This window comes from Anopheles merus, chromosome 2L (assembly GCF_017562075.2).
Source record: "Anopheles merus strain MAF chromosome 2L, AmerM5.1, whole genome shotgun sequence".
Classification (NCBI taxonomy): domain Eukaryota; kingdom Metazoa; phylum Arthropoda; class Insecta; order Diptera; family Culicidae; genus Anopheles; species Anopheles merus.
The window spans coordinates 17,908,992-17,923,357 of record NC_054083.1 but is presented as its reverse complement, the minus strand read 5'-3'; the positions used below and the strand labels follow the sequence as shown (position 1 = coordinate 17,923,357).

The 14,366-nt window shown below is 41.4% G+C and overlaps 1 protein-coding gene across 2 annotated transcripts in view; it reads left to right on the top strand.

Moving 5' to 3' along the window:
- Positions 1 to 14,366, top strand: part of LOC121591580 (GTP-binding protein RAD) — a 38,443-nt gene that overhangs the window by 20,693 nt on the left and 3,384 nt on the right. For both annotated transcript variants that reach the window (XM_041912272.1, XM_041912273.1), the window contains exons 4-9: positions 1,640 to 1,781; positions 3,838 to 3,960; positions 5,623 to 5,844; positions 5,983 to 6,068; positions 13,897 to 14,077; positions 14,180 to 14,313. In XM_041912272.1, the coding sequence (XP_041768206.1) occupies positions 1,640 to 1,781; positions 3,838 to 3,960; positions 5,623 to 5,844; positions 5,983 to 6,068; positions 13,897 to 14,077; positions 14,180 to 14,313 (888 nt within the window). The remainder of the gene's footprint in view (positions 1 to 1,639; positions 1,782 to 3,837; positions 3,961 to 5,622; positions 5,845 to 5,982; positions 6,069 to 13,896; positions 14,078 to 14,179; positions 14,314 to 14,366) is intronic.

Genomic DNA, 14,366 nt, shown 5'->3' with positions numbered 1-14,366 from the left:
CTTTGCTGCCGTTTGCTTTTATACTAATTATTATGGAGGAGGATTATTGTTTGTTATTAAAGAGTCTGTCAACAAAACTGCTGTTGGAAGTTATGAAGCTTATAGAATTGCTATCTAAAGACAGTGAAGTAACGCATAATCTTGGCAAGCTTAAAATCATTGCAATCAAACTTCTTAATTTTATTTTTAGTTTAAATTTCCTAGTTTAATTTGAAATTGTAATTGAGCTTTTTTGACAGGGATAGAGATCGGAACAGGGCAGATATCAAAAGAAACAGCTTCATTATAACTAAAACCGTAATGCATTAAAGGCTTTCCAGAATATTCTGATCGTAATAGACAAAGACTTGGTAACGAAAGACACCAATCGTAATTGGCAACTGTGAGATAAACAGTGATACAGTACAATTCAGACTTCAAGCCGTAGACCGGGATATAGCAGGCAGGTACGAGAACAGAACTATTTTGAAACTAAAACAGGGTAGAAGTTGGGACGAGAAAGAAGAATCTATGTGTGCATGTTTCTTTTAAATTGTTACATTAATAGACTAAAAAAGGATTCAGTAGAACAAAAAAAGCAGAAACACTACTCACAGCTATAATCAGTGCAGCGGATTAACCCGAAGAGAGGTCCTAAGCGATCACACGAATGTAGACCTTTCTGAAGTGTCGAGCGAGAAGTTGCATGAGGAATTCTAAACTAGAAAATGATTGCGAAGCAAATTTAATTATTTTTCACACGCGATCGCTTAGTTTGCGTACTGCTTAATCATTTGACAACAGAACCAGATTTTAAAATGAAGCAGGTACTAAAATAGAGATCATGGATAGGAATTAAATGTTAAAATCAAGGAGCGTGGAATTGAAAGACAACTGGATTCGAAAGAGATAATAGAGATTATCCTTTAAAAGGCAGTGAAAGTCAACATGAGTGCGCGTCTTATCAAATTACGTTTGAGAATGAAGATATTTTTTCCATTTTGTCTCTAAGTACGATTTGGTCGGCTTCTGAGATTCTGTTAGGTTACCCTGTACAGTTATTGAAGAGTTTCACAGGTCAAATGACCTATTTCGGGACACTCTATCGAATGCTGCTTACAAACTGATACTGTGACATACTCTATGATACGTTTTGTCTCCTTTTAAACCTACTGGAACGTAGCGTTCGGGTTAGGTTATTTCTGAATAGATTCTCTTTGAGATACATGACTTCTAGTTAATCAATGGATAGAGTCATATGACTCTGACTATACTATGTTAGATGAGAACAGGCATCATATTAACAAAAAACTTATTCGTAATAGCAATGAGATGAGATTCGCTATGTTATAGGGTTTCATCTGAAGGAACCAACAGAGCAAAATAAGACGATAGTTTGGATAAGAAGAAAATCATTCTGAAACTGTTTCTTAACTGGCATTTTTTTCATTGTTTGAAATTTTTCTCGTAACAGTTTCATTACAGCAATCAAGTTATATCTGCTGACCATTACCAGTTTATCATTTCAAAGGAGAGAGGACATCCTTACAATTTTCCTAAAATCACTTTAGAAGCATCCTGCGCGAGACAAAACAAAAAAGAATCGGGAAGCCAAATCAGTGAGCAAACTTTGATTTTTATCCTCTTCCTTTTCACACAGGTTCGCCGTAAGCCACAGCCCCCACCTCCCACACTGCAAGACTCGCGGGGACACTGCACCAGTGAGCCCCGGCTGAATGATTCAGAAACACCACCGCCACAGAAACGACGTGGCTCGCAAAGGCGTCCAATGCACAATTCAGGTACAGAGACGGAACCGACCTTAAAACTAAAGCTTAAAGCTTGAAGCTTACAATCATCACTGCTAATTTTGTGCTGCTAGCTTACACCAAAACGCTAACTACTAAATACTAACCCAAAAGAGAGCTTATTCTTTTGTTACTTTCCATTGAATTGTTTTGTTTGGGTTTTTATTTTTTGGAATATATTTATGTGGATATATATTCATTACTTCCAATTTCAAAAAAAAAGAAACCATTTTAACGCACGTGTTCAACTCGTCTGCATGCGTGAATCATTTCTCGTCATTCTCTTTGTTGCAGAGCGGCGTCATCAAAATGTAAGGATTAAGTTAGGTATGGTGCAAGGCGCAGCTGCTTATTATCGTTAGAATCTCTTCCCTCGTTCCACCTCTGTTTTGGTGTTGTGTCATTTTCGTGTATTTTCTATATTCTATCTGCGATAGACACTTACCTTCCCTTTCTATCAGTTGTTGACACGGTTGACCAACAATCGTGATGGGTTCCTTCCGGTAGTGAATGTCTCTCCAACAAGTGTCTCCAGTGTTTTCTTTCCTCTTTCATGTAAACGCACCTTTATCTCTCTCTTTTCCTTCATTTTATGTTAGCATACCGTACCGCGTTGTTGTAAGGGTTGATTCTCGATGGAGGATGAAATTATTCCTTCCGAAGTGTTGGACGCTCGCAACATGTCACCCAATACAACACTCGTCGTTTGCAAAATTCCACAACCACTGTTGTGTTGTGTCTGGTTTGTGCCGTGATGTGATCATAATGTGTCTGTGTGTATGTTGCTGGGTCCCTTTGACACTGTTCAGGTTGTATGTTTCGTACCCTGCCTTCAGCCGGCCCGAAAAGTAGTACAGCATTCAGAAATTCCAATTTCAGCTCATGTCAGTCCGGGTCCTTTGACGCTGCTACACCCACCCTTCCCCTGCACCCTGTTCGGTGTGTAAAAGTGGAAGCATTCTTCACCGACCCCACTCTGCTCTGGGTGTGGTTGTGTGTCGCTGGCTCCATCCGGAATCCTAGTGTTGTCCTGGTTTTTTTGTTTTTGTAATCGACCGAGCGAGAAATGTTTTCTCGTTACCGGATAGTGTTTCGAAACGTGTGGCAAGCTTTCAGTCAAAGTTTCACCTCATCGATCCGCCCGAAGTGGAGGCGGAAAGTACGGGTCGTGTTTGTAGGAAAGGAAGTTGGCAGCCCCGCTCGGTGCCCGGTTTCGTAAATGTGCGTTTTCATTTACATCAAACTCGTAATCGTAAATGATATGTCCTGATTATTTCATCCACTCTTTCTTTGCGCTCTCCATCTCTGTGTCGTTTGTCCTACTTAAGTTTGCTTTATTGGCCTCTCGCCATGTGCAGAAGCCTTTTCAGCTACTAGTTTCCAGCACTGGATGAGAAACTTTAAAATATGACTTGTTTGTATGAGTTTTGTGTGTGGAATTCGAAGATCAAAGCGCTTCAATGTTGCAGTGCTGCATGAACACATAGCTCTACCGCTGTAAGAATCGGGCTCTTCACACACACACACACACACACACACACACACACACACACACACACACACACACACACACACACACACACACACACACACACACACACACACACACACACACACACACACACACCACACACACACACACACACACACACACACACACACACACACACACACACACACACACACACACACACACACACACGCACGCACGCACGCACGCACGCACGCACGCACGCACGCACGCACGCACGCACGTACACAGAGAATAGTGTACATTACAGGTAGTGTTGCCATCCTGTAAAACTGTCTCATTATCACGATGTCACGAGCACGAACCACTCATATGCATGTTTGATTAGCAACCGTTGTGTATCTCGTTATTGTCTTCGACACTCTCGCTAGAGCTCGCAGCTTGCCCTTTGCGGGAAAGGGAACAGCGAGGAACCGATAAACACCCCCGCCGCACCAAAACCCGAAATGCTGTTAATAATTGTTGAAATTGTTTCCTTTGCCTGTGCGTCTGGGGCGCCCATCTACTCCAAACCTGTAGCAACACCAAGGAAATCGAACGCTTTTCTGGACGTGCCGCAGATCAACCTACAGCACCTGCAGATAGACGATCAGGACGACGATGACAATATTAGACTGAGAACGTTCAGCTCATCGAAGCAGGGTAAGTGACGGGAGGGAAGGAAGGGGAGAGGAAAGGAAAGGGATTTAATTTGCCATTTTGGCAAACGGCAATTTCGGTGTTCGGAGGCCGGTTTTACCGTTTCTGGGTGCCTTTGGGGATGGAAATTGCGTGCGATTGAACACGCTCCTGGCGATGCGTGCGATTTCGCTCGAACGGGTTCGCGATTCGTTTTCGAGGATGCGAGCGACCCTTTTACATCGGAGGCGAGGCGTGACGGCGGTGGTCCGGTTCGGTTTCGCTCAACCGTTTGTTAATGAGCATTGAAATGGCATTGCTTTTCAGGGAAGCCGGAAATAATACCTTACCCGAATGGGACGGTTCAACGAGCCGCCATTACACGGAACCGAGAATAGACATTTTCTGTTTGTAATATTATTAACGTAATCATTGCGCTTATTATAGCACTGTCATCTTTATGAAGTAGTGTGATGTTGTTTCATGCTGGAAAATCAATTGACGTTCAAAAGATGGGCTATTGTGTTTAAATAAACGTTGGGTTTCAGTTGGGTTTTTAAAATGTGTGGCAGTAAATAAAAGGCATGTAGGGCAATATGTCTAGTATATGCGAAAGTAATTTTTTCAGTAATAGTATATGCGAAAGTAATAAGTGAAGATATCCAATAAATTTATTTTAGGGGAAGGGGTATAATTTTCTGAAGTGTGCAATATAATAGTGAGAAGAGAGGAGTTACAATTCGGCAAAACATAGACGAAGCGTCATAAAATTGTGTATCCTTTTTCATACATAGAATATTACATTTTAAACCAAAGATTTTAGTGAAATCCGTAGGATCCATCTAACATTATTTCACATTCTCAATTTTAAGTAGTTTGTTTTTATTGTTCAACTATAACTATAACAATAAAAATTATTTGCAATTTATTTGAACCATTCAAGAAATAGATATTTACAATCTTTCTGTGATTTGTGTGAAATGCAGTTATTACAATTTATTACAGTTATTTGTTAATAAAAGACCGGCTATCGTAGCTTAATTGTAAAGACAATTTGGAAAAGATTGTTTAAAGTAAATATTGAATTTACAAATATCTTAAAACTACACAAAGCAATATAAGCTTTTGTACGGATAAAAATGTTTATAAGCCATTTCAGAAAAAAAAATTTGGCTTTAGATCTTAAAGAGTAGCCAGTGCAAAAGTGCAACTAACGGCAAGAAGCGGCTAAAACAATCCTCTGAATTGAAATATACGTGATGTAAATAATAAAGTATTAGTATTTTTTATAGAATGCGAGACCATTATAAATGATACTGCATTAAGAATTGGAACGATAGCTTCAATATCGCATTATTTTAGAGCAATCATTTTGATAACGATGATTCCATCGAATAAACCAACGATAATACCACTTTGAAAGACCATTTATTATCAGCCACCAAGCAAGGGCTCCAATGGCTTCATGAATCGAAACTACTCTCTTTCTCTCTCTCCATCCCGCCTCTATCCAAATAAACCAAGACCACGTGAAATAGGGATCAATGCCTTTCGCTGGTAACACCCAATTCCACACGAACAAATCAACGAGAGCAATGATTTCGATGATCATTGTGCAAAGTCGCTCCGGACGCCGGCAGACACTATATTCGGTTGTTATCCTTTTTACTTTCCTTCCGTTTGCAGGCGTCGTAAATCGGGGCGACTCGTTTCGTAGGCGACGCTCGAGAAGCAACAGCTTGGCACCGGTGAGCCCCGTGCGGGCTCCCGTAGACGAGGTCCTAACACCACCGACCGCTCCGATCGAATCCTACTGCGTATTCATGATTGGAGCGCCGGGCGTTGGCAAGGGAGCGCTGCTGTCACAGTTTCGATCGTCGGAATGTATTAATGCTTACGATACGCGAGGTAAGAACATCATAACTGTGGTCAAGCTGGCTGTTCATATAAATGTGTGTATGTGTGTGTGTGTGTGTGTTTGATTTTATTGCGGCCGAGTTCGATGATACGACTTCTAATGGTTTCTCGTTACGCTTCTATCTGCAGAGTCTCCGGGCGAACAGAATATATCCATCATTCTGAATGGCGAAGAGTCGGAACTGAAGTTTGTCACCGATAGCATGGGCAACAAGGTAAGGAAAGAGGGGAACATGTGTGTGTCAAGATCTGTGGTTGAATGGATGATTTTCTTGTTCATTGAATCGCTGATGTTGGACTAGTGTCCACTAGTGTAATCAACGAACAGTGTCTGTGTAAATGGGGTTTGCGATGAAAAGGGCTTGCCGTTTCTTCCTCCTCCTCCTCAACAGAATCGTATGAACTAATGCACAGTTCTTTTGTGCTTTTTATTTGATTTGTCTTTTTTTGTTAGTGATGATAATTTAACACATTTGTCGTTCATTCAGACGCCATAGAATGAGTAGACAATTTTGTTTTCTGTTGTGGCACAAATGAGTTTCGGTGGCTGAGTACGGCTTCAGTAGAAATAAATAAAATTTGATTGGCTGCCATTGAATGGTAGGAAGACTAGAACATTTGTGTTAAAAAGGTGATAAAACAGAAATAAAACAGAATGTAACAAGCGATTCATCCCAAACTCTATACTGTTTTATTCTTCTTTTTGGCGTAAAGACCTACCCTGCCTGCAAAGGATTTAAAGACTCATTTAGAGCCACGCAGCCGGATAGTCAGTCCTTGCTACGAGGGGACCGGGCCTTTATATTTGCTTATATACTTACGAAACATATGGAGGCTTTAAATATGGAGAATGTTACAAATGTAATAAAAATGAAAATTTCTTAAATCTTAATCCATAAAAAAAGCAAAGCTGGACAAAGTTCAGAATAATGATTCAGATTTTTTCCAAGTCACTTTTGAAAGTGCACATCATTATCCTCAGCAGCAGCCGGTTAAGATGTTTTTCAACAGCTGTCACGTGTTGTATTTGCATCACAATGATATTTTAATTCTGCCATATGATTTTTAACACACCACAAAGAACTGTCAAACTCAATCCAGGTTAAGACGTGTTGAAAATCAAGAACTGAAATTTTATAAAAGAGTTTTACAAGTCACTTTCGGATGTGCACATAATCATTTACCGCCTCCAAAATATTTTTCAACAGCTGTCAATTAGTGTATTTGCTTCGAAATGAAGTTTCAGTTTTTGATTTACATTTTCAACACATCACAAAGAACTGTCAAACACAATCCAGTTTGAGATGTGTTGAAAATCATCAAATGTTGAAAATATAAAAAAAATCAAGAAATTAAAAATTATGGACGTGATGGAAATGAAACGTCGGATCGATATGGAATAACATTTTGCACGCCAGGAATGAAAATGTTTACATTCGAAAGTGACTTGGAAAGCCTTGTATGATGCAAATGTATTGGAAAAGCTGTTGAAAAACATCTAGGAGATGGTGAATAATGATGTGCATATTCAAAAGTGACTTGGAACACCCTGTAACAAACACTGGATGTAAGATGTAGGTAAACAAAATATTTTAAATCTAAATAAATAAATAAATAAATAAATAAACTTGTTTAACACTTCAATTGTCAATCTATATAATTTGATATAACCTAAAGCGGTGAACAAATCTAGCAAAATATGCAAATTTTCCGAGTCAATTTCCAATGTCAACAACATTTTTCATTGCCTGCAATATGATTTCCAACAGCTGTCAAATGTTGTAATTGCGTAACAATAACTTTTCAGTTCTTCTACATGATTTTCAACACGCCAGAAGCTGGGTTGATTTTGACAGTTCTCTGAGGTGTGTTGAAAATCATGTGCAAAAACTGAAATTTTTTATGATGCAAATCCTCCATTTGACAGCTATTGAAACACATCTTGGAGGTGGTGAATAATGATGTGCACATTCGAAAGTGACTTGGAAAACCCTGTATAAAGTTACAAAATTATTCTTTGGGATAATATTAATGATAAATATGCATCTATTGTTTCATATGGTTCGTTAATCATAAAGAGTAAATCTTATTTGGCATAACAACCGTTGTCGGTCAAGGCCTGTCTGTACCAACTAGTGAAGTGAGCTTGGCTTTCAGTGACTTATTGTTACCATAGCAGGATAGTCAGTCCTACGTATGGGGGCACGGTCTATTCGGGGCTTGAACCCATGACAGGCATGTTGTTAAGTCGTACGAGTTGACGACTGTACCACCATACCGGCCTTAAAGAGTAAATAACAATTGAAAAAAGCTGTTGCTAGCAACTCAGCTACTTCAACCTTCTTCAAAACTGTCGTTTGTGTCTTAGTTCCGTTAAATTTATCCAAAATAAATCACAGAAGCTCACTATAACAGACCAAATGGCGTGTAAGTGAAATACGGGCGTTATTATTATTACGACATCAAATAACTTTACCAAACTCTTTTCGGGGATTACACGTGTAAGAATGAAATAGCTCGACTAGATTACCCGATTGTGGTCGACGACGCTGCTCAAACATATTACTAAGTACTTGAAGGAGGGGGTATTTCGTTTCAAGCCAGATTATCGTAGATAAACAAGTATTTATTTTCATGGTCATTTCCAAAAGCTTCTAATCTTCCGCACATAAAGCATATGGCCACCATGCGTCTTTGTGGTGGATTGAAACAAATCCTTGCCAACGCTTGCCCAACAGGGAGAAAACCATCATCAAGAAGGGTGAAAAGTAATAGCCGGAAAACAAAATTAAATCCCTCCCTCCCTTCCTCGGCTCGGTTCACCGGTAAACGGTTCGCGTTCGTTTTAATTGGGCCGGCCCTAACGCCAACCCGAGAATGCAAAAATAATCAGCATTCAAATGAAATCATGGCCTCAACAGCACGGCCCCAGCCCTGGCAACGGACAGTGGAAAGGAAGCGTCGAAAGCGTGAATCACGCCTTCAGGGTGATTTGGCCGTAATCGGGGAAGCAAAAGGAACAAACAACGCAAGCAACGCATGACGCCTCCAACGCTAATTGCGAATTCATGGCAGTTTTATTGCGAAATCATCACTGCTACTACCATCGTGCACCTTTGGGTCGGATCTCTTTCCATCCAACCCGGTCAGTTGTTCAAACCGGCGGTGTACCGGTCACGCTCAGGATCCCCTCGAGCATAGCGTTCAAACCGTTACACCGTCTGTGCGGCAGCGGTGTGTGTGCTTGCGATAATTACTTTATCAATCTTTGAAATGCTACCATTTCTAGCGCTAATTTTATCGTACACAACAACAATAAGCTTCTTTGCTGTTGCTAGTGTTGTTGCGCGTGTAGCGCGCTTCACAACTGTCATGGCTAGTCACCCAAGGCTTCAACTGTCAGCTTGTAGGGCGACATTCCATTTTATTATTTGCGCCCGCAGAGCAGTTTAAGTGAAAGCTGTCGCTTAGCATTACAGTGCCACCTCACGAATGTGGGGTCCGTGTGCGTTTTGCGTTCCTTTCTTCTCGCTCTTCCGCACTCACGGACCACAGTCTGACCAAGTCATTCCATCAACGTCTCGGCTGACCGAGCAGTCCGAGTCCACTGAATGCTTCGTGTCCGTAGATGTGATAAGGGCCCCACAAGTCCCGAGACCGTCGCTTGGAGCCATTTTGCCGAACTACACACCGTACGTACACACAAGAGGGTGCTTCTGTTGGTCGTCCGTTTTGCGTCACATTTGTGTCGAGTTCCGCAAGAAAAAAAATGGACGGAAAAAAGAAATCACAATATGGCGACTCTTCTTGGCTGGAGGGGAGGTTTGAAAAGATTCCACAGTAGTACATGCAAGAGTTAACCCTCAAATATGTAGATTTTGAAAGTAGTCCCCACAACTGGTCCTACTACAAAGACCTCTTTTTTTTTTTTTGGCGAGAGCTACTGTACGCTGTATTATCTTCATCGTTTAAGTTAAATGGACAAAATCTAATAAAACTGCTCCGTTTATACACTCTCCGTCAGACTGTCACAAACGGAAGGGGCAAAGTGAAAAGGATGAATATTTAACTTCGTCCGGAACCCGCTCCCCACACGACCCATACTTTGTACAGCAATGTCACACTTTGCAAACGCGCCGAAAGATGATATCCTGTTTTGGGTGAACGAGGATGTGACGAGGTGGTCCGGTTTGTGGACTCCCTTCGCATTATGTCCTAATCGGCACAGCGAGCAAATGGAAATCGTTTATGAATTTTAAACAGTAAGCATGTGTGGACCACCGAAGCGCTCCTGATGCTCCTGACGAGCTTGGGGCGTGAACGCGGAAAGCTTAGGGTCAAACTCATGGTGCTTGTTGGCATGAGTCCGTTCCGACTTGTGTAGGAGATTTTATTTCAACCGTAGCGTATCCGTGTTTAATCAGTGGAAGGCAACCTTTCGAACGCGTACCCTTGGCCGTAGCTTTCGCCCTTTTTTGTCTTGTTTTAGATGGAACAAGTATTTTTCCAGATTAGAAATTCTACAAGAAAACTGGTAATGAACCGGCACAGCATCTTCTGCACTGAACTGAGCAAATGACAAACACATGTATGTATGTGTGTGTCCGGAATGTTGGTCCCCCTATTTTTCCTATTGCCTTGCCGATAAAGGATAACGAAAGAGTGCGTGACGTTCCGTATGTGTGTGGTGTGTGAGAGGGTGTTTCTTGTACTCACACTTGCTTTAATCAAAGATATGATTTGCATTGCCTCGGAAATGTAACAAAAAAGGAGGTAAGACGAGTTGATAAGATTGACGTCGACTGCTGTTTACTCATGCTCGTGCGTGTATGCATTATTCTTGATTATTTCGTTGTTTTTATGCTTGAAGCCTTTATTTCCATGAATATTTAAAAACAGGGGTAAATATCGGATCAAAACCCTTGCATGGGGCATGGTATTTGCGGGGCAGGGTTTGTGTTGGCTTTTGATCAGAGAAGCAGATTGAAAAAGGGTACACGCTGTGTTTCACGCTCTAACATTTCTCATTAAATATTATGCTTTGAGGGTATGAATCATTCGTTCTCTGTACAAGAGAAATGTTGTTTCTCATTGCAACATCTCGCAAAAATATCGTCAATCATACCGTAAAGTATATTAGAAAGCAAATTAAATTAAGGGAAATAAAGCAAAAGATAAAATATAGAACATATTGAACCAATTTGTATCCAAAAATTAAGCCCCGAATAAGCTCAAACTTCTTTACACAGCTTATTTGTTTTAGCATAAAACATTCAGTGCCTAGTACACATTATCCCAAGCATACAAATAACTTCAAATTTTCGTCCAATTTTATTGGGCATGAATTCAGAAACTTCCGCATTTTAGTGTGTCCCTTGCTGATAGATTTGTCTAGTGAATACTCGTTTTATTCATAGAACAGATGAAAAGACCAAAAAAACCGATTGGATACTCTACTTCTTAGTTGATGGCACAAACGTACTCGTTCGTGTGCTTAGTATCGCTGGTATGTACCTGTACCTGTACCAGGTTACCTTTGAGCAAAATGTGACTTCCTCACTAGCGTAAAGCCTTTAAAAATATATTGGTTACAGCCGATAGCTTTGACGTGGCCTTCTCCCATTTCTAACATTCTTCACGACCCGTAGAGTCTCTCTAGACCTATGTGGTCGAGATGGTGCGTATATATCGATGCGATGCAACAAAGGCGAAGAGTCGATAGAGCCATTTAGCAAACCAGCGATGAAAGTGCTTTGCGCCTTCTAACTGAAAGAGGCCCAAGGCCTAGAAGACGGCACCGCGCAGCATACGGAGGAAGATTATTGCGATCCTGCCAGGGAAGTAGGCGTGAGCATATCGCATGAGCTTACGTTGAATCACCTCAAGTCAAGCAATTGAAGAAGCAGTAGTCGGGTTCCAGACTACGCACGAATGTTCCAGAACCGAACGAACTGTTGTAGACAGCTATAATGCACATAGGGTTGCGAAATGCATTACTTGTCCGGATAACCCCGGCAAGTGGTTTGTTAACTTGTGTTGCAAACATTTCGATTAATCAAAAAACAATTTAAAATTACTTTTTTTACAACGTTTTTGATTCTTGCTTTGAACGTATAACCGACAAAGTTTGTGTTGCGTACACACCTGCAGCGTGCGCGAGCACCACGAACTGCCTGATTTTCATTCATAAATTTGGGAATGAGCTAAGTTCATCGAACGCGCGAATTGTCGCATTCTTCCGGTTATAACACGCTACTTGGTCATTTCGCTATGAAATGAAGACTATCCGACTTTTACTGGACCGCATATATTTCATACCTTTTACCGTATTTATGCCGTCCCGTGGTACAGTCGTCAGCTCGAACGACTCAATAACATGCCCGTCACGGATTCAAGCCTACAATGGACCGTTCCCCCGTTAGCAAGGACCTACCATATCCGGCTGCGTGGAAATGGATTAAGTCTCGAGTCCCTGTTTAGGCCGGCATGTCCACGTAGGACGTTACGCCAAATAGATAGACCATATTTATGCATGGTGTTCCGAGATATCGGTCTGATTTTTTACAGGGAGAGGTGAAGAGTGTCCTCAACGATGAGTGTAAAAATGTTTTCCGATAACTGGTCTAGATAACTAACCAGAATCCCGCAAATCCAGATAATAGGTGAAAATATGAGGTGTCTAACTTTAGACGGCCGCCACCGTATGCCCCTAGTGGGTTTAGTTATTTGTGGCTCATTGGTGTACCTAAATCCAATGAACCATAGAAGAAAAGTATTAATGTGTGCAATATTAATCTACACATAAGAATTTCTCGGTCAAAAATAAACTTTCACTGAAAACATTATAAAAATTATCAGTTTGACTTCAAGACATCAGAAGTTTAACTTCAAGACTTCAGCGACCTGGTGCCTTCAATGAAGACTTCAGCATTTTAACATAAAATACATCTAACCAGGTGGATCATACCAAGATCCTACTATGCCCGAAGTAAATGTTGTAGATGGCTTTTCTAATAGTTTAGCAATAGTGAAAATTAGTGCTTTTTTTACTTATGCTATTGTAAATTTTTTATCAACTTATTTCTAGAGTGCTGTTAAACAAATAGCTATCTCGACGAAGCTACAGTTTTAAAAGTTTTAAAAGTTCTAATTGAGCTTGAGATTGATGACCGATTTCCATCTCTTGCCTATGAACATCAATTTAATTTAATTATCCAAAGCTCGTCAATCCTGTCGTAGTTTGTAAAAGTTAAAGTTTAAAAAGCTGCTTGAACCAAACGACTCGTTTCAATGACTGTAAATGTCAAATTTGACGTCGCTTAATTACTTTACTGGATCGTTAAAAAGTCAGAGTAAATCAAAATGTGACAGGTGCGCTAAGGCAGCAAAAAGTCAGACCACAAGTCGATGTCATTAAATCATTACTAATTGAGTGGGAAAAGGCAAAGCAATGGCAGCCAATTGAAGCGTGGTCAATTAGTCAAACCTAGCGAAGCAAACACCAGCGCCAGCTCAGGGGATGTGCCGGGCAGCAAGGATGGCATTGTTTGTGGAAGCAATTTGAGTCACTAAAGCCAGACCGAGCTTCCAGACAGTGCAGGGGGATTAAACAGTCGGAGCGTGCCGTCCCCTTGATGCTACACGCTCCTTGCAAGATAAATGTCATGTCGATGAGGCACGCTTCCTTGCTGGCCCCCGCTGGTGATGCCGGAGCGGATGCCTTTTTGCTATTTGCGAAACGATAAAATATTCCGAAAGCTGTCTGTTCTAATCGGGAAGGCACCATTCTGGGAAAGATGGGGAGATGGAGAGGGAGGAAAGTATGCGTGTCGTGGACGAGCCGGTCCTAGCACGGAATACTAATGCGAAACGAGTTGACATAATCAAGCTAATCCCGGTCGTGGTGGAAGAGATTTTTGCGCCAAGTTGCGGTGTCTGGTGTGCTTGATTAAGTTGTGGGGTTTCTCTTTCTCACTCTCTTTCTCCCTCTCTCTGCCTCTCTTTCTCATTTTCTTTCGGCTTTCTCTTGGTTATCGTTTGCAGGACGAAATGCTCAAAGCGGACGCATTTTTGGTGGTGTACTCCGTGGTGGATAAGGCGACATTCAGCCGGGCCGACCAGCTGCTCAACATGCTGCACGATATGGACGTGAGCCGGTCGCGGCCAACAATACTGGTGGCGAACAAGATCGATTTGGCCCGATCACGAGCGGTTTCTTCGCAAGGTAAGCAGTCGGGGCCAGTACATGAGAATCTGCGCACGGGAGCATTACATTCGGGCACGTGTAGATATCACGTCTTATTATATCCTTTCATTCTATCCGCAGACGGGAAATGTCTTGCTTGTACGCACAAAATCAAATTCATCGAGGTATCGGTAGCAATCAACCATAATGTGGACGAATTGCTTGCCGGCATCCTGTCGCAGATACGCCTCAAGCGGGAGCAGTCTGCCGTACAGGTACGCGCAATGCATGATAGGATCACATCTGGACAGAATGCTGAAATATCAAT